The 27634-nt window shown below is 36.5% G+C and overlaps 1 protein-coding gene across 1 annotated transcript; it reads right to left on the bottom strand.

The window, feature by feature from the left end:
- Positions 1 to 8009: 8009 nt before the first annotated feature.
- LOC145786199 (uncharacterized) lies at positions 8010 to 15647 on the bottom strand. Its single transcript, XM_082597845.1, has 3 exons — positions 13056 to 15647; positions 12275 to 12317; positions 8010 to 11441 (listed from the first exon to the last, which is right to left on the bottom strand). The coding sequence occupies exons 1-3, from the start codon at positions 15645 to 15647 to the stop codon at positions 11353 to 11355; spliced, it is 2724 nt and encodes a 907-aa protein (XP_082453971.1). The 3' UTR covers positions 8010 to 11352.
- Positions 15648 to 27634: the final 11987 nt, after the last annotated feature.

Here is a 27634-nt window from a genome sequence, read left to right as displayed (position 1 = left end):
CGACCGAATTTGTTAATTTATTATTCGGTAAAATGTTTAGATGATGTCACGTCATTACGCTGATTTGAGATATAATTGCATTCATGACGTCGTATGGATGAAAAACTTTTACAAGTTTTATACTCTGCTGAGATTAAAGAAGAAACATAAATGATAAATATTAGAGAAATTGAGTCTCCTTTACAACTTAAGAATTGAACAACTCAAAACTGCTGAAACAAAACGTTTTGTTTAAGTGAAATAATCACTGCAAGCAACCAATGCCAAAATGCGGGCGGAAGAAGTCATGGGAGTGTGAGGTATCAAAAATTTAACAGGTTGTTATTTTTCTACATCAATGTGACGTTAGTTAAAACTTTAAAAAGTCTATATATCTTTGCTTCTGTAGAAAATCTTTTTATCTACTGTACAATTTAGTCATCAAGGTTTTCCATACTTTTTTTAAAGAAAGAGCTTTTACCCCCCCCCCCCTCCCCCTTTTGCAACTTGAGTTGACTTACTTGAGGTTGGGATCCAAATATTAAAAAAATAATATTAATAAGTATTAATAAAAAAAAAAAATTAAAAAGATGATGCCCAAAACATTGGGGGGGGCAGCTGCCCCGCCTGCCCCCCCCTGCCGGCGCCACTGTGAATAAATAGCATTTTTAAAATGTTTGGTGGGTGTGAAACTGTTAAGGTTTGTTCCCAGGGCCACAGCAACAAAGAACGTGGCCCCCTCCGAAAATAAATCCGGAGCCCCTCACAACGCAGAAACTAGAAGGCGGTATTTATTTTACACAACATGCAGGGTTCATATTATGTATAGGCCTACACAGGAGAGGGCACGGTTCAGCAAACCGTTTCGCACAGCGGTTAGGATCATTCGGCGCCGCCCAAAAATTTTAGGGGCCCTCATTCCTTGCGGGGCCCCCTCCGGTCGGAGGCTACGGAGGGCGCTTGCTACGTCTCTGTTTGTTCCACCAAACTGCCACGTTCAAAGTGAAAGATCGCTGGTTAGCCACAGGGTGCCACAAAATAGCTTCTCTTCTATAGGGTGCCGCAAGTCTACAGTGGTTGGAAACCGCTATCCACTGCCTTAATGTAACCGACGGTCAGTAAAAACAACCAGCGGCTAATCCAAGAGGGGCGATTGGAGCGATCGCCCCTCTAAAACACAAAAAAGTAACTTTAGTCACGGTGTATTTTCAATGTCGGATTAATATGGGCTTACGCATCGTTTTGTTGAAATCGCCCACCTCCGGTTACTTGCTGGATCCGCGCCTGCAAACCATACCACCCACTCACCCAGTAGCAGTAGCCTATATCGTAGACTTCGATCTTCAATCATTGATCACGTGGCTACTCACAAGAAAATAATTGCGTTTTTCATGACGTTTTAATTGCGTCTAAACCAAAAAATCTATAAAGCCGGAAAACGATTTAATTTAACACCAGAAGAACTGAAGCATTAAGTTAATGAATAATTAAACCGTTTGTAAAATGTTGCTAACTCGGCTTATCACTTATTCAATAACAATAAAATAATAAAGCTTTGGTAAAGAGTTCATTTTGTTGTACCACAGACCTGTAGCGCACCCAGCATGGGGCTAAGGGGGCTCAAGCCCCCCCCAAACCCGCGACTAAAAATGAAGTTTTTGTATGCTCCTCATTTATACATTTTGCTTACAGGTTAGACATGAATAAGACACAACAATACAACAGGGCTAAGCATTATAACAATATATTTTACATATTTAACTAACAAATAGTTTTAACAGTTGAATGTTTTCAGTTTAACTTAAGCAATCATCAAGAATCTGAAAATATTTATAGAAATGCAATAAATTTTAACTTCTTGAAGGTAAAATTACATTAGGAAAAGGCAACTACATAAATAACTACGAACAGGGAAGGTGATACATCAAGTAAATGTTGAAGAGAATGGACTTGCCTCCAGCAAATAATTGTTTGTTTAAATTTGGGTTGTAGCGTTTGATTAACAGTGCCTCCTATCATAACAATGAATTTTGGTGTCAAATTGGGATTTGCTTTTGCGTAAAATTTTAAATGAGTCAGCAGAGAATTTTCGATCACAGCAAAAAGAACACTCCATGATATGGTCATTAATGGCACTTTTCTTTAACTCAATAAAGTTCAGATGCTCCTGTACACTCGTGGTCAAATGTCTGTTGGACATACCGATGTACCGTACGTCAATGCCGCATCACACGGACATGTAAAACTGTATAGCCTACGACGTTTGAGCAGAGAGACAAAGGCGTCTGGGACTTTAGTTGAAAATACAAACTAAATTTGAATGTTTTGTAAGTAGAAAAAACGTCCACATCAAATTTATTGTTTACAAAATTAGTGTTTTGTTTCAAACTGGTTTCGTTCTAGTTCTTGTTTTCGCACTTATTTGTGTTGGCAAACGGAAAGCTAATTCTATCTAGTCATAGGCCTACATGACGAATACGTCGAGATCTATAGAAGATTGCAAGAGTGGACGTAGGGATGAGGATCGAAGCTGGTGATGCTATATAGTAGCATTGGGTTCACTAGGCCAACTTCTAGTCTGATTGAAAGAACGAATCCTGATGTATCGGCAACCGGTGGGTTGTGGGCTGTGAGCAGTGGCGTAGCGAGGGGGGGGGTTGAGGGTTTCAACACCCCCCCCCCCCCCCCCCCGCCTTGACACGCGTGTTACGTCACGATATTGAGAATGATGCTTTCACTTTCTTAAAAAGAAAACATAGAGACTTTAACTTTATTTCGGAAAAATGCCGAAGAAAACATGATCATATCCTTTTGCTATGCCACCAGACAGCACCATTTTACAGGAATATTCATACTCACATTTTTTGTTGAAAATGCTCTCAGAATGCACCAATTCGAAGTAATTTTTCAAAATTTTCTGGGGGAGGCCCCCCCAGACCCACCGCCGCTTTGTGTCGTCTTAGGCGAACACGCCGTCGGGCCCCCTTTCTTTCAAAATTCCTGGCTACGCCACTGGCTGTGAGTGCCTTTAAATATTAATCAAAAAGAGATGGGCATTGGCCTATTGTCACTGTCACTATTGTCTCAAATCACTCGGCCGACATTTCTGAATTAGCCCCCCCCAAACTTTTTTTCTGGGTGCGCTACTGCCACAGACATATAAATCTTTGTGACGTCAATGATTTTAACCTGTTTTTGCCACGCGAAAAAAATAGAGGTAGACTTTCCTCTTCTTCAATTCATTGATCAGCTTTGACCTCCATCTTAAATTCCTTGCATTTAGATCCGTCTTTTGTTATGAGTAACTCCGGGGTGCTTTGCAGTCTCGTAATTTTCTTGATATTGTCAAAATATTTAGTTTATGTCGTCCTTTTGCTCGTTCGCCTTGCACCATCCCAGTTATCAACACACTTTTCAATGAGCTGCTACTTGTCCGAAATAACGTCGTATCTTAATGATGTTAATTACACTTTAGTTGTCTTATCATCGTCACCCATTCGATGTTATCGTATAGTCATTTGATTTTCTTTCCATTCAGTTAATCTATAATGTAGGTAGGCTAAGGTACATAACAAAAATAAACAAGAAAAAGTCCTTTCAAAAGTTTTCAGCACTTTATTGTATTCTTACTTGGAATCACTTAATATTTTGGCTACATCTGTATTTGAATAAGTGTTTCATTCTATTTGACTAAGTGTTGCACCTGATGATTGTTAATCTAACATGAAACCTGAGGTAACGCATGACTTACCCACAGGCCCGGATTTAGGGGGGGGTAGAGGGGGCAGTTGCCCCGGGCCCCCCGACTTTTGAAGGGCCCCCCTATGTGAAAAAAAATGTGATTTTGTGTTATTTTTTCCCTTTTGGCCTTTAAAGTTTCTGCAAAATGCTGTGCAGTACTGGACTGATGCTACTGTAGACGTAGAGATGGTTTTTCGCGCCGTAGGCTTGAAAATTTTTTTTGCACGGGGGCCCCCCGATCTAAAAGTGCCCCGGGCCCCCCATCAGCTAAATCCGGCCCTGCTTACCCATGTTAGTTTTTCTGTAGGCTACATCTGCAGGATATGAAAAATATAAAAGTAAAATATATCAATTTTTTAGCATAAAAAATCAATCAGTTGATGTCGATCGCCTAAATCTTTATTCATGAAACAAATTAAATGTAATCAATCCGTGGGGAGGTTCTCACTTCTTTATGAATGTATGGAACAAAAAAATAACTGTTTTTGATATGACTCGAATTTACTTAGACATCGTCTTCCTATTTTGAATCTAAAAACTATGATGTAATGATGGCGCAATCAATGATCGTGACACATTGGTAGACCATTGCATGAATGTTTACATAATGGTGCAACTAGTAGGCCTAGCTACCATTTAGGAACGTAGCCAGCACAAAATTTTGAGAGGGGGGGCAAATAAGTATTTCTGCCAATGTGAGTAATCCCGGCAACAAGGCGAAGCACCACAGGAGGATGTAGGGGGCCTCCTCACACGATTTTGACAGAAATACCTTGAAATTGCGCATTCTGGGTGTACTTTCTGCCTAAATCAATAGTAAAATTTTGTCAAATGATGCTGTAACAGAGTGTGAAATTTTTATTTAAAATATTTCGGAGGGCATTTAACCCCCTGAGTACGCCCCTTCTACCATTGTAGAAACCATAGCTTCATCAGATGCTAACAACTTTGCAAAAGATTATGCAGATAATACTCTCAGTGGTACTGATGATGTTTATGTATCATGTGACGCGATCAAGAATGAGAGTTAGAATTGTCATGCTGGGTTACCATATATGTTGGTGACAAGAATTACCTGCTATTTAGTGTGAATGGTGGAATAAAAAAAATCAAGCAACAATAATTTTCATGCCTTGTTGTGTCGTCTACTTGATCTTTCATTTCTTTCCTCACGCAATCAGCTATTTTTAAGTGTTCAAAACTTTGAGGAATATAAAAGTGTGGACCACTTAAAAGATTGTCTGCCAGTTAAATTGCAAACTTATAAAACAGATCACATAACATAATAGATAAAACAAAACGGAAAAATTTGCATATAATAAAAGATATTGAAAACCGAACTGAAACTTTCAGTGTAAACAAACCATCAATTTTTAACACTTGAAGTTAATTAATCGAGTATGAAAAATACAACATAGCTTCTAGGGCTGCTTGAAACAGGAGGTTTTTGTTTCGACGCTAAATATCTTGTTTTGCTTTCGTTTATTTTGAAATGAAAAGGTTTGTGAAAAAATCCGTTTCGTTTGATTTCCAAACAATTTCGACGGAACAGTTTCGACCATTCGAAAAAAAGAGGAAAAATTTCGGACGTTGAAAAGTAGGCCACAATTTAAACTGGGTGTCCTTGAATCATATGTTCTTGTTTAGAAATTATCAATTCTATTCAAACTGGTGAAGAATTTTTCGCCAAAAAAAACATTTTTGCCGTAGTAAAAATAATGACTTGAAAAAAGAAAACACCCACAGGCGATGAAAAAGCGATAAAAACCTCCACAGAGTCTCCAATTGATGTCAAAAGCAGTTAAAACGCTCGAGTAGGAAACAAACGAAACAATCGCTCATAACAATAAAGTATCGCTTGCTATTTTTAGATATTTTAACAAGTAAAAAGCAGTACTCGATTCCAGACTACCTCCTCTTTTCCAGGAAACCAAACTTTTTCAGCGAAAGTAGTTCTTGTTTTAATCGCTCCCGTTTTAAAACAGTTGTTCGTGCCTTCCGGATTGTACCAAACATAGTCACAACTCGAAATAGGTTCACAAGCTGCAAGCAGTAGTTGGCAATAAATCACTGTTGAAACTCGAAGTCGAACAGGCTTTCTGGTTCATGGTACAGTACTTAAAAACAAACATAATTTTTGGCGTTTTTGTTCAAAGAAACCTAATTTGTCTTCATTCTTGGTTTTAATCTGAGCCTTTTCATAAAAAGAAACTGTTAAAAGTTTATCGCTGTCAAAACGAAAGCAAATAGATTTCCTTTTCAGTCATTCAATACAAACCACCCAGACAGCAAACCAGTTGTATTTTTCATTGATTCAAGTAAAAAAACAACTGATTTGTTATCTGAAACATCCAAATGATCATACTTTATCATCATCTAACATTAAGTCAACGAATTTCAAAACAAAACTAAAAAAATCCCTAAACTGTGGCTGGTGCCAATAAGCACTAACTTGTAAGTAACAGCCAGGCGTTTTTTTCAAAGGATTATTAAAAAATGAAAACGCATTACGTGTATGTTTATGCTATTTTTATTCAAACTGATTTTTTTATTGCTGCGGTTTTGTATCATAAAAATTCGTCTCGCCAACTGAGAAATTTTCCTGAAGATTACTTTTTTATTGATCGTGTGTTTCCCACACAATTTTTTTGGCCATAAAATTCAAACTTTGAATTTTCTTAATGGCTAAAATAACTTCCTCATTTGAGAGAGCCTTAGCGTCTGTAGTTTGTAAAACAAACATTTCGGGAGTTTATTTCACATAATTGAATAGCCTACATGTCAGCTTTTCAGTTGATTCACCGGCAAAATAAACGCTCCGTTTGTTTTTTTTTAGTTCAGATTGCCACAAACGTCAACGAGGTTTTTTAATTTTTTGCGTGGAGAACTAGACAAGCTTTAACATTGTTTTTCATATGATGAGAACCTTTGCCATATCCCAACGAAGGTTTTTTACACGTTACAAATACAATTGGGGACGCTTAAAATATCATATGACACCCTTGGGGTGTCTTTTATAGCTAAAGCAATAAAATTACATCGTATGATATTTCAAGAGTCCTAAAACAGACACAAAATCCGTCATTTTTACATTGATTCAACGTCTGCAGATGACTCAATAGAAAAGGGACTGATTTGTTGGCTGCATTAAGATTCTAGTTGCAAGATAACTAGTTGCAATTGGGTGTTGAGACGATGTAAAAATAGAGTCTTTTCTCTGTTCCAACACAACAACGAAGCCAGTTGAAATTGTTTGCATCGGTAAGTTGAAAGGATGGAAAAATAACAACTTTTTCTGCATGGAAAGCTTACAAGAAAACTCCTGCTTTGATACAAACTAAAAATCAGAGAGGAAATCAGAGCTATTCAACATTGATTCAACGTCTGCAGACATTGGAGTAATGCAAAAAAGAGCTAATGTGCTAGCTGGGTAAAACGCCGCAAAGGCGTTGCCAAACTGCCAGGGTCTTATTTTTTATCACTGGATTTCTGGCCGAATTCCAGCTTCAAAAACAATCCTTTTAACTATGCAAACGTTGAGTCAATGAAAAAAGAACAATTTGAGTGATGTTTCCATAGAGAACGAAGAAAGACGCTGATAACTTTTTTTTTATTATTTATAGCAGCCGCCCACCTCTTTCAACACGTTGTTTAGAGTTTCAGACTTGTCAGCGAAGTAAAAAAAACAAAAAAAACAAAAAATGGTGTGCTGTCGCAACCTTACATTCTATTGACGCATGAAAAATCTATAAAAGACAAAAAGTAGTGCTGCAAAGTCGTTAAAGATCGTTTTCACCATAAGTAAATAAAAAAGGCTGTGAAACATAAAACGTTCCACTGTAAACAACCGCAGGGGAATTACAAATGTCCCGACGGGTCTTTTATCAACTTTATTTGATTGAAAGTTGTTCATCGTCTCAAATCTTTTTGAGTTCTGCTTTTGCAAGTGCATTTCACATTATGATGGAATCGGCAAAAACAGAACCTTGGCTGATTGACCTAACTAAGGAAGTGACATGAATTTACAAGACTTATATTTTTTTCTAAATGCTGAACCAAAAAACACTAATCAAAGCTATTGAAGCCATTCCAATGTCACTCAAATCACCACAAAATAAAACACCTGGTTAAATGACCCTAAATGGCAGTGAGTAAAGTACAGTTGCAAGCTGTAGCAAAAAAAAAATGCTGATGGTAGTTTTGAGAAATACCAACTCACGTGTTTTACGGTCAGCTTTTCTGTACGTTGTGAAACAGTCATACGACAGTCAGAACTCAGAAACTTCAAGCTCCATGTTTCCAGTTTATTAAGCGAAATTGTGTGATCATATTTGTGTACAAAAGTAGACGAAGAAAACGCAGTTGAAACGATGGGAGCCGTGCCAAATTGACACCAGTTTAAGAAATTTCGACGCTCTGATCATAATACTGCATTTAAATCTTTTTTTTTCAACGCAGTTTACCACGTAACAGAATGTGTCATTGATACTAGTTCATCACTATTTCGCATTCAATGAATGCATAGCAACGTAATCTGCCGATTAAATGAAGCAAAAATTAAGTGATTTCCTTTCTCGAAGCCATTCACACAGTCATGTGATTTCTTTGCAAATAACAGCAATCCAGCACTTTTCGCAATCACCACCCAGAAAAGAATGTTGTCCCTTGTACGTTTACGTCGCCAGACGTTGAAAAACGACAAATTTTTTCCCCTGGGATGCAGCTGACAAGACATCATTTTGTTGCTTGCAAAAAAATGCATCTGGTCAAACTGGTAAATAAAAGGGACGTTCTATCATGATAACCCAGCTGGCAAAAGCTTCTCATTTGACATCGTTTCGACATTTCCAAACGCAAAAACGATGTACAGATGGCGGCTAGTCAAATGGGAGAGAACACTGCGAGTAATTGATCGATTTATGGTTTCAAAATGTTGAACGAATGTCATAAAAATTATTCGAAAGCAAACGATACGCCAAGTTCATGATTGACAAATGATAACCTTTACGTTTTCAGACAACTGCTGTAACCTTTCCCATTTAACAAATCAGCCCTGTTCTGCAAAAAAGCACTGATTTGCTAACTGGTTGAATGAACCAATACCTCCTCCATAGTGTTTCGACAACTGGCGATAAATATATCCGACAGCAAAATCCGTCATTTTTACGTTGATTTAACGTCTTAACGGCTTCACGTCTTAACGTCTGCTGTTAAATCAACGTAAAAATGACGTATTTTTCTGTCAGGATAATGCGACATCAAGCAATTTTACAAAATCGCATTCGTCAAACATCAATATTTTGGTACTGCTCAATAAGGTCTATGTTCAAGCAACATGACGTTGTTTGCATGTTAAATCAACACATCATTTTTCTCAGCATATAAAGTAAATTAGAATCTCATATTAATAGACAATGTAGATATGATCACAAAAAAATTAATTCAAGATTCGTCTTCGCATTCGGCTGCCCAGGTTGTCCAAGAACCAGCAAAGTGCTCTTTTTTCAAAGTTGCAGCTTTACTGGTTGGATAATTGTTCAGCTAATAAATCACAGCCATCTTGTATATTCAATTGGAATAAGTACATTCGATCTAGTGGTAAATATAATTGCGATTGTAGTACATTGTATTTAAACACCACATTCCATAATTGTGGAAAAGTAGAGTATATAATATATGGTAGAAATAATGCACACAGTCTATTGCGTTTCAATAGCGACATAAAAATTAACAATGCTTGTTAAAAGGGGCGGAAAAATAGTGACAGAAATGAAATTGCAAATCAAAAAACAATAAAAAAATCAACACTACAATTTCTCAAAGCACCTAATGAAAAGAGCTGTGAAAAAATGGAGCATTTTCTTAAAAGCGCTTTGTATCCTGATTAAAAAACACAAATGCTGTCAAGAAATAGCCCAAAACATTTTTTTCTTGCACCATATCAATAGATAACAGCCATGAGAACGAGCAAAAATAAAGGGGGCTACCCAGATAACAAAATCCGTCATTTTTACATTCATTCAACGTCTGCAGACGTAAAAATAACGGATTTTGCTATCTGGGTAATGCTCCAAATTAATAATTTATGTTTCACGAACATAAATTATGATTATTAAATGATCGTTTTGTCGCATGCAAAAAATCCATTAAACGAGCTACTTGTACGTATTGCGTAGGACAAACAACATCCAATGCCATGTTTGAATTGATAATTAATATAATAAGAAAATTGTTTGAAAATGTCACTTTCAATATAATAGATTGGGTTGCAGTGAAATTTATTTTTTTTACATCGCTTCAACATGTGGGGACGTAAAATCGACGACGTTCATTGAACGTTCGTTGTTGAGTTTTGAAATGCTTCATTTCTGCAGAACAGAAAAAGACGAGATAAAAAAATACCCTATGGTATTTTCTTGTAATGAGTATATGACATGCGAGCTTTTCATGATTGTTAAAAAACTTACTGCACAATGAAAAGAGGTTGTTTGATTTGTTTCATCAGCAAATAACTTAAATTAGGCAACGCACGGAAGTGTTATTAATGCAATGGTACATGTCATTGCAAGGTTTCAAGTTGTGTTTTTCGCTGGTTTTCACAAAACTAATTTTTGCTTGTTTTTATTGCAGGCTACCAGCCAGGCATAAGTTCGAGTGCCCACAAAAATGAGTTGTCTTTTAACTAAACAAACAAACATAATGGTTTATGTGTGTGCTTGCCATGGAATGACTGAGCTCAAAGATTTGAATATATGTAAATATGTTTAAAAAGATAAAAATATTGAATTTATCCAAATTTAACTGATTACAAATAGCACCTGGATTTTTAAGCAAGGAAGAGAAAAAATTAAATCCCTTCACTCGTTTAACGTACAAGCCTCAGCATATAATAAAACTGAAGTGAGCATTTGATTTATATTGAAGACCTCGAATAACATAAAAAAACAACTCGAGGCGTGTTCTGTCGTTGTAAAAAGTATTAAAAGGTCAAATTTACAGCAACATCACATAACATGGGATACAACTCAACCCGCAAATCACAGACGTTTAATCAATATAAAAAGTGCTGATTTGTTGGCTGAAAAACGACTTACACTAACGCGTCTCGTTGTATAAAGATATGATTTGAAGCATGTTAATAAAAAAGTGATCATTAAATGATATCAGACATGTACTGCTCGAGATAACACTTTTACTGATTTTACACTGAAAAGTTTGCAGTAGCTTTTGTCGTTTTACAACATACTTATCAGCACTTGTGATTATCAGCACGAAACACCCGATGCTAAAAATGAAATGGAATTGTCAAAGCAGACTTTCCAGTACGTCATATTTATGATTCCATAAAAAGATAGTATTCACAATATTTACGTTAATATAACATTCGTTAAAATATGACACACACGATAAAAACACTGGGAGAGAGTTACTGCCACGTTTTATAAACAAGCCATTGCAAAACATTTGGCCGCAGAACCAAAGCAGGTCGAAAACATGAGTTGGGTGTCTTCGCAAAAATAAAAAAACGAAAAGTTGCAATGATTCATAAAATTAATGATTTTCCTGAATGTCTTCAACTCAAAGTAATGTTTATTAGACGTATTTTGCAACCACAAGGCAACAAAAAGGTGATCATTTGATGGCCAGATTCAATGGCTCTTCCTTGGTTGGTATTGTACTTGTAGCAATGGAGACTGTCAGATCTAGTGGTTGTTCAGCGGCTAAAAAAAGTAAAATCACACATAAAAAAATGATAATATATTTACAGTTTAGCATCATGCCATGAAAAATGAAAATTAATGTTAAAAACACATTTCCTGGACGCTTTTTAGAGATCAGATGCTTTGACAGTAGCGTTGATGAGAATTGGATGATAAATTTTATTATATACTTAGAAAGCGTTGAAATTATAAACAGTAGTCTATTTTTAACGTGAAGCAGTATATGGCAATGCACTGCATTATCAAGAGTTCCTAAAATATATATGTACTGTTCAAAATTTAATTAACTTTATGCTTCCTTTTTCAAAAAATATAAAAGTTGCTATAGCTGATAATGACGTAAATTATACATGAATGCAGCTTAACTTAAGATAAGGAGCAGTACTGGTCCAAAAAATATCTGCAAACTGTCATGTAATTTAAAGGTCATTAAATTTAAAAATAATAGAAAGATAAAGTTACATGTAAAACCATTGAAGTCTAAACAAAGGCACACAACTAACAACTTAATGTTCCTGTTTCTCGACATAACGCAAGAAACAATAAACGGTATTGTCAAAGACCAATTTCAAGTGAATGCAATTCAAAAAAAAAACTTTTACTTTACATTTACGATCACTGATTTACATACCGTGACTTCATTCTTAATGATAAACAAGTCTGTGTCTCATAGCGATCGCATCAGCATTCAAAGACAACAGAAATACACAAAAGAAATAGATCGATATTTTTTTTCAATTTCGAATACTCTGTCTAGTGTCTATCTGTGCGTGGTCAAAAAGAGATAAAATCACTTGCTCAACAGCAAAACTACTCCCACCCAGAACACTCACCTGCGCAAGCATTCAATGTTGTTAAAGTTTCGGCTGTCTCAACCTGAAAAAAATCCTATGTAAAATTGCCAATTGTTCCAGGCCTGCTTTCGCGAAAGAATTATCACAGTTTCGGCACTTACAGGCTATCGCAATTAGAATACTGTTGTCTTGTGCTGACAATTTAACTTACGTGTTGATAGGTAACACAGAAAAAAAATGCCAACAACGTCATATGTATATCATCAACTAAGCAATAATAAATGACACTAAAAAATCTGATTATGAAAGCAAATGTTTAAGAGTGAGAAACTTTATTACAAAGGAAAACTTGTAAACTGATGGTATAAATACCAGTGTACAACACACTATCAATCGCATTGCGTACTCAGAATATGTTTTTATGACACTGTTTTCCTGTTCAACAAATTTCACAGCCGATAAAATATGGTTAAAAAGCATCCGCAAATGGTTAAAATGTTCAAAGTCACATTTCTATTTGGGATCGTTCATCATGTGATATATTATGCTGATTTATGAAACAGCTGCATAAGCATGTCTAAAGTGTTGTGCAATCCAACGCTATTATATAATTCAGCAAAAAAAAAAATGATTAAAAACAATACAGAGTTGTGAGATAAAATTTTAATCTTGGCCGTCCAATACCACCTCACTTGAATTTGATCATAGATTTAAAGACAAAAAGAAGAAAGTAGAAATTTAAGTACGGCAATGTTGTTCAATTTCGCAAAATAAACATACATGCTAAGAATTAAAGTTTAAATAAAAACTAAATTCTTACGTCTTCTTGATCCAAATTCTCGCTGGAAGCGAAGGGCAAACTTTCAAACGTCGGAACGAGATAATTTCCGTGGCTAAACTTCCGTGGTTTGGACTTGCGAGATCTCGGTTCGTGAGCCACGTAAGGCTCTGGTCGATGTCGAGAGGGCTGGAAGGCTTTCCGCTTGCTTACGTGTGGCCGAGGAGGTTCTGGACTAACCTCACACGGCCTGGGGTGAATGGAGTGGTGTGTTTCATAAAACTCTTCGTGCCTATCGAGAGGGCTCCATGATGATGTGCCGCTCAAGTAGCTGTGTCCGAGATGGTTTCTGTCGCGTGTGTTAAGTGGCACACTTTGCTGCTTTGTCAAATGCTCTTTCCGTAAAGGAACGCTGTGCATACGTGCGCTGGCTTTAGGCAAGTCTAAATTTGTTCCAAAATGTTGAAATTCTTCGACAGGACCAGTAGAGGTGTTTATCTCATTGTCATGTGTACGAAGATGTGTGCTCAAATACCAATACTCCTTAAATCCCCGACCGCAAATATGGCAAACGTGATCAAGAGTTGTCTTGTGCGACCGCATGTGAATTTTCAAATAACCCGGTGAAGGGGACACACGATCACATATCGGACATCGGGCGGGAGAAAATCGGCTGTTTTGGGAAACAAACAACTCCTCTTGCTCAACAACCTCACTGACTTCAATATTTTTTGCTTTCGCGATCCTTTCTTCGTTTTGAGCTTCATAAATTTCTGGGTGGTGGCGCTGAAGGTGGACCTTGAGACAGTTGTGTTGCGTGCCAGCATAGTCACAGTACGTGCATTTGTAAGGTCGTTCGCCAGTGTGCGACCTCATATGGATGCTTAACACACTTTTGTATTTGAACCATTTGGAGCAATACTCACACTTGTAGCGCTGAACCGGTTGAACAACTGAGCTGCTGTCAACACTATGGTCCGTTAGCGCTGACTTCTCAACATCTAATGACTTTCCTGTGCTGGCAAGCAACTGCATTGCTGAATTTTTGGAAGGGTTGTGTGAGGGAGAGAGCTTCATCTTTCCTTTCATTAAGATGTGGTGATTTACTGAACCATCACTTTTCAAAATACTTTCTTTGGTATTAAAAAGTTCAGCAATGCTATGCAAATGTTTAGATGAAAGCAGTATTTTAAAATCTGGATTTTTTATTAATTCTTGAAAGCTTTTCTTTGTAGCTTCTATTCCATTTTGAACAATGGAATTCTCAATTTCTTTTTTCAATAAATGCAAAGGATTACTGGACGGTTTAGAATTCGAGTTCTCTGATAATTTGGCATCCTCGCTACAAATATCACGTGAATGAACAACAGCATTACTGATCATTGCATCAAAATGTTTCAAATAAGGAAGTTGGCCATTTTTTTCTCTACATATTTTATTTGTTAACTGGAGAGTTTTCATGAAAGTAGCTTTACTGTATGAAAATTCAAGAATGTCGCTATCTGCAATGCGTTCCTGTTCTTTTCCACAAGTCTCAGAGTGAGCAGGTAAAGATTGTTTCGAAAAAATGAAGCCACATTGGCTGCACATAGAATAAGCTGCTTTCTCATTGTTCTCTTTATGTATCAACTCTTCATCTTGGAACGAAGATTCTAATTCTGTGTTTTCACGTGCAATGTTACTTTCAGCAAAGTTTAAGACGGGATCTGAAATGATGTCATTGACATGGGACCTCATGTGATTCTTTAGATACCAAGTTTCTTTGAAAGCTCTGCCACATAGGGTACAAATATGTGATTCAGCCTTGTGTTTCCTCATGTGAACATTCAAATAGCCAGAACTAGTTGTCTTCCAACCACATATTTTACAATAACAAAAATTTTTTGACGAAGTGTTTTCTTGCACATTTGGTTTTGTCGAAAAACTGTAATTTTCAGCAGGTGCAGTCATAACGCACACAGGGTTTTTGTCCATTTCAAAAGTTCCCTGTTCAATTCGATTATTGTTCGAATTTAAGTTCTCGTATGAGATTTCTTCTTTTTGTAATTCATTCTGTGAAGACAAGCTTCCAGATCTTACCTTCTGCTGGGCAATATCCAAAAAATCATTTAAGCTTTCTGTGATTCTTCCCATGGTACTCTGACCGATGCTATTTTGGCACTTTTTGATAAGTTCTACCACATCTTCATTGAGAAGAGAACTGTGTGCTAAGGTTGTCTTCTTTTTATTGTTCAATTGACAGTTCAACTCGGTTTCGTCAGAATTATCACTTGTTGAAAAATTTCCCCAAATTCCACTGTCAGGAGTCAGATCAATATGACTGGGTAAATCTTGCCCATGATGTTTCTTCATATGAAGCTTTAGATTTCCCTTCTGAGTAGCTCTATGATTACATACAGGGCAAACAAAGGGCTTAGCTCCAACGTGAACCCTCATATGAATATCAAGGAGACTACTTGCTCTGAAGGTTTTGTCACAAACTGGACAAATATGTCTTGGCGCGTCCATGGTTTCCAGCTCATACTGTTGGAACTGGGAAGAGTAGCTACCTATAAGCGACTGATTGTCGTCTTTATAAAACTGTGAGCTTACAGCGGCAGCTTGATCTTCGTACTTTGACCGATCCATAAACATCATTGATGATGAAACGGAAACAGCAATACCAGAACCCGTTCAAACTATCAATCTGCCCAATCAACAGACTTTCTTGTAAACGAAAGACTTGCAGTTACATGTATATTTTTAAGATGTTTTTAAAAACCTAAAGCACATTTGTACCATTAGTAAATGCCTAGCATAATATTGGAGTCATTAACTGTGGTTGATCTAGCATGCTTAATGACAAAAATAAGTTATTTCTGAACAAACATTTTGATCTAAGCCTGCTATGATGAGGCATGAAATTTCTGTGGTTTAATCTCGAGTACAGTATACGTATATTACATACAGTAAACCACCATTTAATGAACCTCGCATAAGTCTACTTGCCACAAATAACTCAAAAGGTTCTAGTTATAAATCATGCAGCAGTGTAGTTTGTTACAGTTAGAAAATGCTTCTGTTGTACACTATATCATCCAGAGTTGTTTGTGGAACAGACACAAACATCAACTATTCCAGCAAAAAGTACAACATAAAATGTGAGATACAATTGTGCAAAAACACCAAAAACAGATCAAGTTACCGTTCCTTTTAAAATTATTCATTATATATAATATATAATTGGTATTTAAAAAAATTACAGAACAAAAAATACTGTTTTAATTTACAGCTGCCTCTAGGATACTGCATGCCTTGTCATGAAATTATAAGGTGCTGATCTTTATCAAAGAACTTTGCTTGAGGTTCAACAACCAAGTATATATAAATTCTATGCCCAAACTAGAAGAATAAAACTCGAATAAACTCCTCCAATCAACAACCTTTTAGAGAGCAAAAAAAAACGAAATATTTTCCTTGTAAATCATTTTGACAAAAAAGCCCAAGCAGAATTCAATAATCACTAATCAGCATTCTAGCAAAACAACTCAATTTGAAACTTAACACAACAAAATTATTGAAAATGTATTAATTGGGCTTTGCTGAAATCACCTGGAAAACTGCCATACTTCAACATCCACACAGTGAACCAAAAGTATACCTAGCTACTAACTACAGCAAAGGATGACTTCAGTGAACCAATAAGTTAAACACACAACTTTAAAAAAATAGGATCGAGCCAGAAAGCATAGCATTCAATGAATGATTAACTAACACCTACTAGTATTTAAAAATATATTTTAATATTTTGTCAAACACTCCCAGTGCATATACAAAACAAATCACTAGTAGATTTTCCACAAACCTAAAAGTTGAATTTAATTGCTATGATACAGCTCGCACAAACTCAAGAAAAGCTTTGGAAAAACATGTAAACTTTTTAAATGTCAATATTTATAAAAAAAAACATCATGTAAGTTTCTTTTCCAGTTGTTTTAATCATACGTTCTCTAACCTTTCGTTAGATAGAAAAAAAATACAACACTGCTACAGTTTTATAGCCTCAGGCAGAAACTATGCTATCTCGGCTTTCAGCATCAAACAATTAAAATAGTTTATCAACACAATAGACTATAATGGAACTAGTGATCTAAACAATGTTGAACCATTTATACAGTAACACATAATTTGTTTGTGTGAAACAGTAAACTTTAAAAATGTTGACCAACTAACTTGGGTGGTAAACTGCATATGCTGAAGTAAATGAAAAACAGAATAAATTAATATTTAATCAAAAACATTGGCTAAATAGAGTTTGACTGTAAAAACATTTTAAAAGTGCATTTTTATCAGCTCCAAATGAAAAAATATGTATTGTTTGTGAAAGAATGTTTTTACACACAAACAAGGTTGACGTTCGGGTTCAGCAACAAACCAATAAAGACTAAAACCAAGAACATAATATATGAACGAATGTTAAAAATGAAAACTAAATGGCAAAACCTGAAATGTTACTAGATTTTAATGTTTGTGGCACAACAAAGCAGAATCATTTTCAAAGTTTTATTTTTAACTACAAAATATTAATCTGAAAACCACAACTTAAACCCATTTTAAACCTGTTTGTCACATTTTTTATTCTTACACCCAGTGAAATTCTGGTGATACTTAAAGCAATAATCCATTTTAATAAAGATATTGAAACAGTTTTAACATATTCAAGACCGTTTAAATATTATGCATTATTAGACTAAACATTCTGGGCAAATATTAAAAGCTTGAAATTCGTTCTCATGCCATTATTCATTATGAAGGAATTAATATCCTTGTGCCGGTAGTTGTAACATCTCACGCTAGCACGTTTAAAAGGATATACTAGCCTATGCACTGGAATTCAGCTGGGTATCAGTTAAATTACAGTTTGCTTAGAAGTATCAATGATTCTATTGCATCAAAATCTGAAATCCAGACCTAAACCAAATCCTATCTAATGCTTATACTATAATAAAACTAACACTTAAAGAAACAAATCGGATACTTGCATCAAGATTTTCTCCTCGCTCACACATTTCAAAGAAATGGGCAGGGACAAACATTTACCGAAAGTGAAAGGAGAATGTCGCATTTTTTGTTTAGCATGACTGTCAGTGTCTATGATGTTTAAGTTGTCAGCTTCCATGTGGTGAGCCCCCTATAATTGATTCTTGCAATCAAGCGAATGACAACAAATCAAGACAGCAATTGAAGCTCACAGAGCTCTATGCAACCGTATAAAGTGACGTTGACCCAGTGCATGTGCCCTTCATGTCAAACAACTGTTTAGAATGGGTAACCTTGGTTGTGGTGTTGAAAAGCATCAATTTGCTACAGTTGAATGTGAAAGGCCTGACCAAGCCCAAGATCAACAGAACAAACTGAAGTATAGCCACAAAACTGACAAGTTTTTGTATAGCCTATCTTGTTTTTGTTGTGATAACAATTATTTTGGGAAGTTTTAGGGTCATAACATATCTCTAACAAAAGTTACGTTATGTTTCCTTTGTGGAACATTGGAAATTTCCCATATATACAAGATTTTCAACTTCTTACTCCATTGACTTAGAACCCTCTTGCCTGTATGGTAATAGTTATAAATTGGTGGTAAAACATTCATTTATTTGTGATTACGCACTGACAAGTGTGATAATCCTTTAAACAAGTTTCGTCAAGCTCCTCATAAAGAATGTTGCAGTTTGTGCACATACTTCTCGTATTCTTTCTGCACCCACCTTGAGTTTACATTGCTAGCTCTAGGGGGTGGTGTAGAGTAGGCCATAGAGGCATTTATCTTGTGGTAGTTTAGAAGAAACACTAATTGCTGTTGCATGGTGTTCTTGAATGTTCAGCAAGCACTGAGTTACTTGTCTTCAAAAATGAAGATGCGTTTTTTCCGCTCTTCAAGCTTGCAATAATCCTCCATGCATTTTATGAACTTCCACTAGGCTATTGTTGCTACTCACAGGGCCACGGAGAACACAACTTGGGCCTGCTACTAATGAGATCATGAGTCTCTAATTCAAGACACATATGATATAATAAAAAAATGCACCATTTCCAAGGAGTACACAATGGTTTCTACAAACACCATGGCCTTTAGGAAAAGTTTCGGACCCCTAAATTATGCCGGGCCCAGGTTTAAATTTAAAAGTACCCCCTGAACCCTCTATCAATGCTACTGCCTACTCGGGTTTCTCTTTTTTTTTACCATGTAAACTGTAAAGTACTCTCATCTACATTTTCAGCTTTGGCCAAATATTTTTGCTGTTGTGCTTGAAACAAACTATTCAAATAAACTGTTTCTTTGCTTGATTAGAGTTGAAAAAGAACTAAGAGCTTCAAAATTTTTACCAAGCTAAAATACATTCCATATTATGCAATAAAACAATTTTACTGTTGTAAAAAGTAAGGTCGACTACCCCAACAGAAACACAGCTGTATCACTTCGTGTGAAAACTTCTACATCTACATTTTCATTCTAAACTGACAATCTATTCTCAACCTTGGTACTCAGTCAGACCTTGCTGCTGAACATTAGCAAAATGTGTACAGTAAATTGCCATTGTTCCACAAAGGGAACAAAACTGTTTGAGCTAAATTTTGTCCTCCACAATACCGTTACATCAGATTTTTTTGTACGTGGAGATGTCATTGTACATGTGTTTGGTAAAAATTATGGTAAACTTAGAAAGATTTCAAAACTATAATTTTGTTTATGAATTCACAAGTTTATCTAACTCCGAAACTGCAATTTTCATGAAACTGGCATTGTAAAAATTTTTGCTTAACCTAAGCAAGATATTTTTTTATTGGCAGAGGGAGAGGCTATATTTATGATATATATACTGCAAATATAGCCTCTGAGGCTACATTCCCATGTTTACTCAAGCAAGTAGACAACCTCAATTATGCACTCAGGCGTGTTGTTACATAGGGTTTGTATCTTTTTGTGCAACCACAGCACCAAGTACAAAACGTGAAGTCACGCATGCTTTAAAAAATGTATGAAGGTGGCAGCTTTAAGAAAATGGAAAAACTAAAACCCTTTACATGATTGTGATAAAACTACTTTCTTGAAATAAGTATTGTTAATTAATGCAACTACTAAACTTACTCATTCAAAGTAAAAATAGAGTGCATAAAATGCTTGCCAGATATTTCGTCCCTAAGATCTTTCAGCGATGTTTTACCACTCTCTATCTCGCACTTTCAACCAAAGTAGTCGATACCATGTTGGCATCCCATAAAATCAGTTATTGTCATAAATTTGGCTAGAAAAGAACATGAAAAGAAATTTGCCAAGGAGCAAACAGTTGTGCAGTAAATATCACGTGCAAGTTTGTTCGGAACATTATCAACCCCCTTTTGGAGAACCAAAATTTACCAAGAAAAATTCTCCAACTCCAACAAAATTGAAAAAGTTCCAACAAATAAACGTGAATTATTCATACTGTTACAGCTAAAAGCAGCAAAAACACTATTACCTGTATTGATAAAGTTTAAAAAAAAAAACGCTCCTGAACAGTGTCAAACCGACGCTCTTTAGAATCTGAGACCGATGCAGTCGTTACAAGCCACGGACATTCACACTAAACATTGTTGAGTTTCATAGGCGCCGACTTTTCCAAAAACCTTGGAGGGCGAGAAAGGTTATGACGTCATATAACCATAACGCTATTTTACTTAACTAAAATAGTATTTGATTAAGCTTAGTGTCTTGTTTATATTGACACCGAGGTCGCACTCCGAATTTGTAGAATCGCTGCTTGAGACGATAAGTTTTACTTACGCAAACGCATACGCCCAGTCGTAAAAAATTTTGATATTGTTAGCTCATAATTGGAACAGTTGGAAAACAAGTCGATTCATTTCATTTTCGTGCGAGTGAATAACAACGATCAAGACAGTGAAGTTATCAAAATAAAACGCAAAAAATCATGATCTCAAGCAGAGTGGAAACCCGCTATCAGTTTTATTAACCTCGTTTTACTAATTACTTACCTTCAAAGCGTTAACAACGGTAAAGTGTTTTCTCTTCTGTTTATTATCGAAAGCCTTTATAGTCTTTTATCGAATACCGTATATACTCGAGTATAGGTCGAGATGTTTGCAAGTGATTTTCACCTCAAAAAGACAGGTTCAACTTACTCACGGGACAAGCCGTTGTCTCCAGCTCGGTAGTTTTCATAATGAACGCATTTGGCATTTTTACTGTGGCAAAATCATTGCCGACGTAGATTACGGAGTGTGAAATGGCGTCGGCCGCGAAGCAAAAGTTTTGAATACGTTTATTTCCAGTGATTCAAACTTAATTTTCAAATTTAATGATTTCTTGTCAATTTTAAATTTTATACACTTGTTGAGCAATATGCAAAGCTCACGAGACAAAACAGCAGAAAGAGCTGTTTTAAGAGATCAATTTTTTTATTTTTGCGTGTAGGATATAATCGTTCTTATTACGTAACATTCCATGATTGTTGAAGTCGATGTCAAATCTTAGCGGCCGCATAAAACAATGATGTCAGGTTGGCTAGGTGATAATAGCGGTAAGAGACGTCGTTAATGTAGGCAATATTTGCGGCCAAGACCATTAAACACCTTTTCTTTTATCGGTTTTCGATTTTATTCTCACACATTGTGAACAAAACAATGTGTTCTGTTCAATCATAATTGACCTCAAAACGGGAAGACCTCGTTGAAAATAGTGCCTCTAATTTAGCTGGTTTACTTAATATTGCTGTGAATGGTTACGTGACTATTCCAGCAGCGTAAGCTACTCTACACTCAACTTTGAAATTTCCTTACCTTCAACGATCATAGTATGTCAATGCCAATACTTATTAGAATGAACCATTGAATGGTAGTGTTGGGAATAAGGTGGTCAAACAACTTATACATGAGATCGATCTATCCACGAGTATAAACGGTAGTGCAGGAGTGTATATAGATGAGTGTATATTGATGAGTGTATGAGATGTATATATTTTCACAATAGCCTATATATATACATCAATACAGTGCTTATTGAAGCAAAACACTGAGTGACAGTTTTGAAAAATACATTTTTTTTAAGCTGTATTCACGTAATTGTTTGTTGTGTCGTAGTTTCAACTCGATAGAGTTTGCTAAAATCGATTTAAAAATCTAACAAACGTTTGGATAACTCGTGAAATGAGAATAAACATTCAATCATTCGCTTTTTCGCTACCACGCGTTTTGACTTTGAAGCTGCTCCTCACGCGCGGAAGACAAGCAGTGTGCGACTGTGAGCGTGCGTGTCGTGCGCATCTCATTAGTAATTCACGTTCCAGAGAAAGCCATGCGATCAGCTGCTGTTTTGTGGGCAAGAGCAACGTAGGGTAGGCTGTTTTTTGCTTTCGGCATTCTTTCCGTTTAAATGATCTAAATCTCTTTCGCAAAGTATTTTATCTTTGAAACACCACTTGTAATAGCCATTTTTGTTGCCCCTCAACTATAAATTTACGGGGGGCGCCGATCCCTGTCCCCCCCCCCCCCCGAAAGTCGGCGCGTATGTTGAGTTTAGACTTTACAGCAGGGATGACAAACCTTTTTGCGGTCGCCAGTCGCTTTGTCAATCATACACGAGTTATCGAGCCACACAACTTTTTAATCGTAACCTACTATGAAATGTTTTAGAAGAGACTCAAGATATTATTTATGAAAAGTAACAAACGGCAAATGAAAGTAATAAAACCCACACAGTGGAAATTATCTTACGCAAAATCGAAACATATATACAACAGTAAAAATAAAAACAAATCAACTTGAGCAAAAAGGATAGAGCAACAGTACTTGCACTAAAGACAGTTTAATTTTCTAAGTTTAATTTTCCAGTTTAAGCGTTTGCTTTCATATGAGCATGATTTCTTCTTCTTTTGGCTCTATCCTTTTTGCTCAAGTTGACGAAATGTTTCGACCATTATGCTCCGAAACAACAAATCAGTTAATGAAATTTCTTTTTTCAAACAACAAACAAAAGCCCATGCGAATCATACAGCTGAACACTGGCGCCGACTTACGGGGTGGCAGCCACCCCGTTTAGGTTACATTACTTACTGCAAATAAATGTAATTTGAACGGACGTTTAAATCTTTTTTTGATCATTGGTTTTTGCTTCAACTCAACGTAAAGCAAGAGATGAACCAATACAGTATTGCGAAGAAAATGATTGCATTTGTCACAAGCATGATACTCGCGTAACATCAAGCAAGCTACGTGAAGATTACGCAACACGTGGCTACGAGTTTTTTCCTTGTTGTTGCGATCGTTTTATTTGTTACTTGTCATAAGTCATTGTTACATTTGTTAGGTTTACAATGGGATTTATTAATAAATAAAATACGATCTTTCCATTGCCTCCCTCAAAAACCTTTTTTTTTAATTTTTAACCTACTTGCGATCTACCAAGCTTCACGGTTACAACTTGACCAGTTGATTAACAGTTGGATTGACAGAGCTGCTGTTTGCAAAAATACTTTTGCCAAATGTTAAGTGTCAGAGCAGCAACGTAACAATCAAATTCACGACATACTTCCTGTGTTTTTAAAGTTGCTTTGTAAATTATCGAGCTACAAATCAGGTGTGAAAAGACAATTGCATTTACGAAACACGCTTAGTTAAAATCAAACAGAAACATGCAGTTTGAAAGTTTTTAGGTTGCCATATTGTGCTATCCGCCACCCCGTGCAAAAATAAAAGTCGGCGCCTATGCAGCTGAAGCTATCTAATGCAGCATTGAAGCACAAAATATTAAAAAATAACATTGAAGTATTTAATTTTTTGCTTAGTGGGATTTTTGGAAAGTTTTTTGCTTGACTAAGCAGTAAGCGTTCAATATTAGGTCGAACAGACGATGTGGCAACTCTCAACTGCACACTAAGATTTTCATCTGTCAGCCTCGACCTGTAGCAAAGGAAAGCTGAACCAGTGAAGATATAAAACAGCTTTGAGATGTCTTTAGTCTTTAACTCTTTAATGCATGAGCGATAGTCAAGTGCCGCACAAAATTCTTTGTCGGGCCGCAGGTTTGTCACCTCTGCTTTAGAGGTTATAAACGCAGCTTTGTTTTGTTGTTGAAAAAAGAAAAGGCAAGAAAAAAACGTCATGCTTGAGTGAACAGGTGTATATAGCCTCAAAGGTTATATTCACAGTACCGGTATATGGCAAGAATAGCCACCGCATCTTTTATTACTCATTGTTTAAGTGCTTGATTAAAGGGCACTCCTGATGGAAAAACAACTTTTTTGTATCTAAAAAGCAGTAAATTTTATCGTGATTTTGAATATGGTAAAATTTTGACTCTATTCAATGTCTTTGTGTGTCAAAACTTACAGTGATAAATGTGAGTAATGTAGCTTGTGATTTAATGGGTGTTTTTCAAATGCTGTTTTCTTTGAGTCATTTTTTGATGTTTTCAACTACGCTACTCATTTATTTCTTATCAAATGGCATGAAATTTTGAAGGCATAAGCAATATATAACCTACTGAAGTGATCTATGAGAGGATTTTTGCTATTTCTATGCAGTTTCACTTAGAATTAAAACACTATTGCAAATATGGTATATCAAGTTTTTCTAGCACATAAATTCAAAATTCATTTACCGTATACCGTAATACTTTATAAATATACACCCGTGGAAAAAATTGAAGTGCCATATTTTGATTGCAATTTCCATACTCTTTCCAAAGATATATAACATGTAAGGTTTTCTACAAGTAAGCACATTTTTCGACAAATTTATTAAAGGCGGTACCGTACGGTACTGTACTGAAATTGATTCCATCAGGAGAATCTCCTTAAATAAATTCATTTACCTGCACATAAAAATTATAAAGCATTCAATCTCTGCACATGCAGGCTGAGAGTTCAATACAAATTAGACATTTTGCACCTGTTCTCTATCACTACAACTGTGACTATCACAACTGAAACCTGTTGCAGAGTGGCAACTGACTAGTGGAGCATATGGCCGTTTCGCTTTCTCCCTATCAGTACGGAAACTTAGAGTGCAGTGTATATATAACTTGCATATCTCAAGTATGTAGTGTTTCCAGCAAATAATCCATTGAACTTATTAGTGGTTAACAATAAAAGTTACAGGCCAGGCTTTGAACAACACTCAACACTGCAACATCAATTTGCATTTTTGCAATTTATTTTTAAGCGAGCAACCAACCAGAACTATACCAGTGTTGCCAAAAACCAAGAAATTAGTGAGACTGTCATACTCACACTAGTATGCTAGCAGAGTCTGCCAGTATCAACATAAAAATGCTAACTGCTGATACAACTCAACCAGTGGCGTAGCCAAGGGGGGGGGGGGTTTTGGGGGTTACAACCCCCCCTTTGGCACGAGTGTGACGTCACGGTATTGAGAATGATGCTTTCAGTCTCTTTATGCTTGAGAATGATGCTTTCAGTCTAAAAAAAAATTGCCTAATTCAATCAATCATTTTATTTTTCGTCATTAACGCGTCCGGAACGAAAAAGATACTAACTACAAAAATCGATATAAACCTACCAGCACGTTAACGAACGGGAAAAGGTGGCAAAACCTTGAACTGCAAAACCTTGAACTGCAAAACCTTGAACTTGAAACTGCATTAAAAGAGCGAGTTTTGCCAATACCAAACATTCAAACATCTCAGCCAGGAATTAGCAACAATAAAACATAGAGACTTAGCTTTATTTCCGAAAAATGCCGAAAAAAACATGATCTTATCCTTTTGCTATGCCACCTGACAGCACCATTTTACAGGAATATTCATACCCACATTTTTGTTGAAAATGCTCTCAGAATGCACCAAATTCAAAGTAATTTTTCAAAATTTTCTGGGGGAGCCCCCCAGACCTCCCGCCGCTGGGTGTCGTCTTACGCCAACACACCGTCGGGCTTCGCTCGCCGGTCGCCAAACCCCCCCCCCCCCTTTCCAAATTTCTGGCTACGCTACTGAACTCAACAATTTATTGAATTCAATACAAACTATGAAAATATGGTAGAAAAAGCAGTTCTTTCTGGTGGCAAAGTAAGACTGAAGTCCCTGACCACGTAATTCAATTCAATTTATTTTTTCTTTGTCGGAAAACAAGTTACGAATGGTGTACGGGAACAAAAGGAAAAGTTGGCAAAACCACAGAAGTTTAAAACGTGCATGCGATGCAGATTTAAAGGTTACGTAGATGAAAGTGAATAAAGCACGGTCACCAAACCTAATAGTTTGAAACAGATGAATTAGATTATTAGTTGGAAGAACCAGTTGGCTCCACATAGCCTACCTAAAGCAACTGGAGCTGCGCCAATTGATGATTTGCAAGTCCAACAAAATTTTTAAAAAACGATGCAACGAAGAAAGTTTAAGAACCACTGAGCTAGATGTGGCATCATAAACCACTAGTGGTACGCATACCAGAGTCACTATGAGGCTCTGCCCATACCACAGTTTGGGACTGCATTAAACTGCCATTGTTGTTTAGCAGCAAGGCAAATAATTCCCTTTGTTTTTGTGGAATTGGCAAATCTACATTGCCTGTTGTGTATCGAAGCAAACGCAATATCGAAGTAACAGCAAACGCAATACTCCATAATCAACACGACACGTCGCAAAGGGGGATGAGAGCTTCATCAACAACACCATCAGGACATCATCATCTACCAGCTCATCCATTCCATCACCCACCAGGACAAGAAACAATACCTTAAACTGGATATCAAACCTCAATCGTCTTAGGCTACTGTGTGATGTGCAGTCTAACCATAGAAAGAGCTCAACACCTGCTCTCCTGGGCCACATTGAAACAGGCTTTTGCCTGAGGATGGGTTTCTTTTATGTCCGGTTTTCTTTCTCCATCCTATTATTATTATTATAACTGCTCATCCACATCAAGATTGGACCTGGCAAATTTAATCCACAACACTTTTCATTAGGCTGTCATTTATTAGGCTACATGTGTGCTTCTCTGTTTTTGTTTTATTTTTTGCTATTTGTTTTTTTGGGTTTTGTGGCCGTGCTAACTAGCCTACTGATACTGTAGCCTACTAGCCTACATAATTTTTCATTCAGGCACGTTTTAAACCTTTCAAGGTTTTGCCACCTTTTCCCGTTCGTTAACGTGCTGGTAGGTTTATATCGATTTTTGTAGTTAGTATCTTTTTCGTCCCGGACGCGTTAATGACGAAAAATAAAATGATTGATTGATTGAAGCTAGAAAAATACTTGGGTTTACAGCAGTCATATTCAACGATTGGCTTCAAAACTCTTTCTTAACGAATAAAGAGAATGTAGATGAGAATGCAAAACATTTAATGCAAAAAGCACAATGTCCTGTTTCTCATGCAGAGGCAATGCGAATGTTTGATCAATGTCTACCGTGGCTCCGTTTTCAGCCGGAAGCAACAGTTTCAGCACTTGCACATCAGCAACAGTTTCAAATACTTCCACAGTTCCACATTGGTTCAACTTCGTGAGGTAGCTGCTGAAAAACGTGAATCTTCTCCTAAACTAAAGTTGTTTCATTCTTCAGTAGATCTACTGGCTGTCGCAACTCATACTCAAGCGGACAATGTCTTCAACTAGTGTCGAACGT

The sequence above is a fragment of the Aplidium turbinatum genome, chromosome 17 (genome assembly GCF_918807975.1).
Source record: "Aplidium turbinatum chromosome 17, kaAplTurb1.1, whole genome shotgun sequence".
Classification (NCBI taxonomy): domain Eukaryota; kingdom Metazoa; phylum Chordata; class Ascidiacea; order Aplousobranchia; family Polyclinidae; genus Aplidium; species Aplidium turbinatum.
The sequence above is the reverse complement of the archived record's forward strand: the minus strand, read 5'-3'. Positions and strand labels throughout refer to the sequence as shown.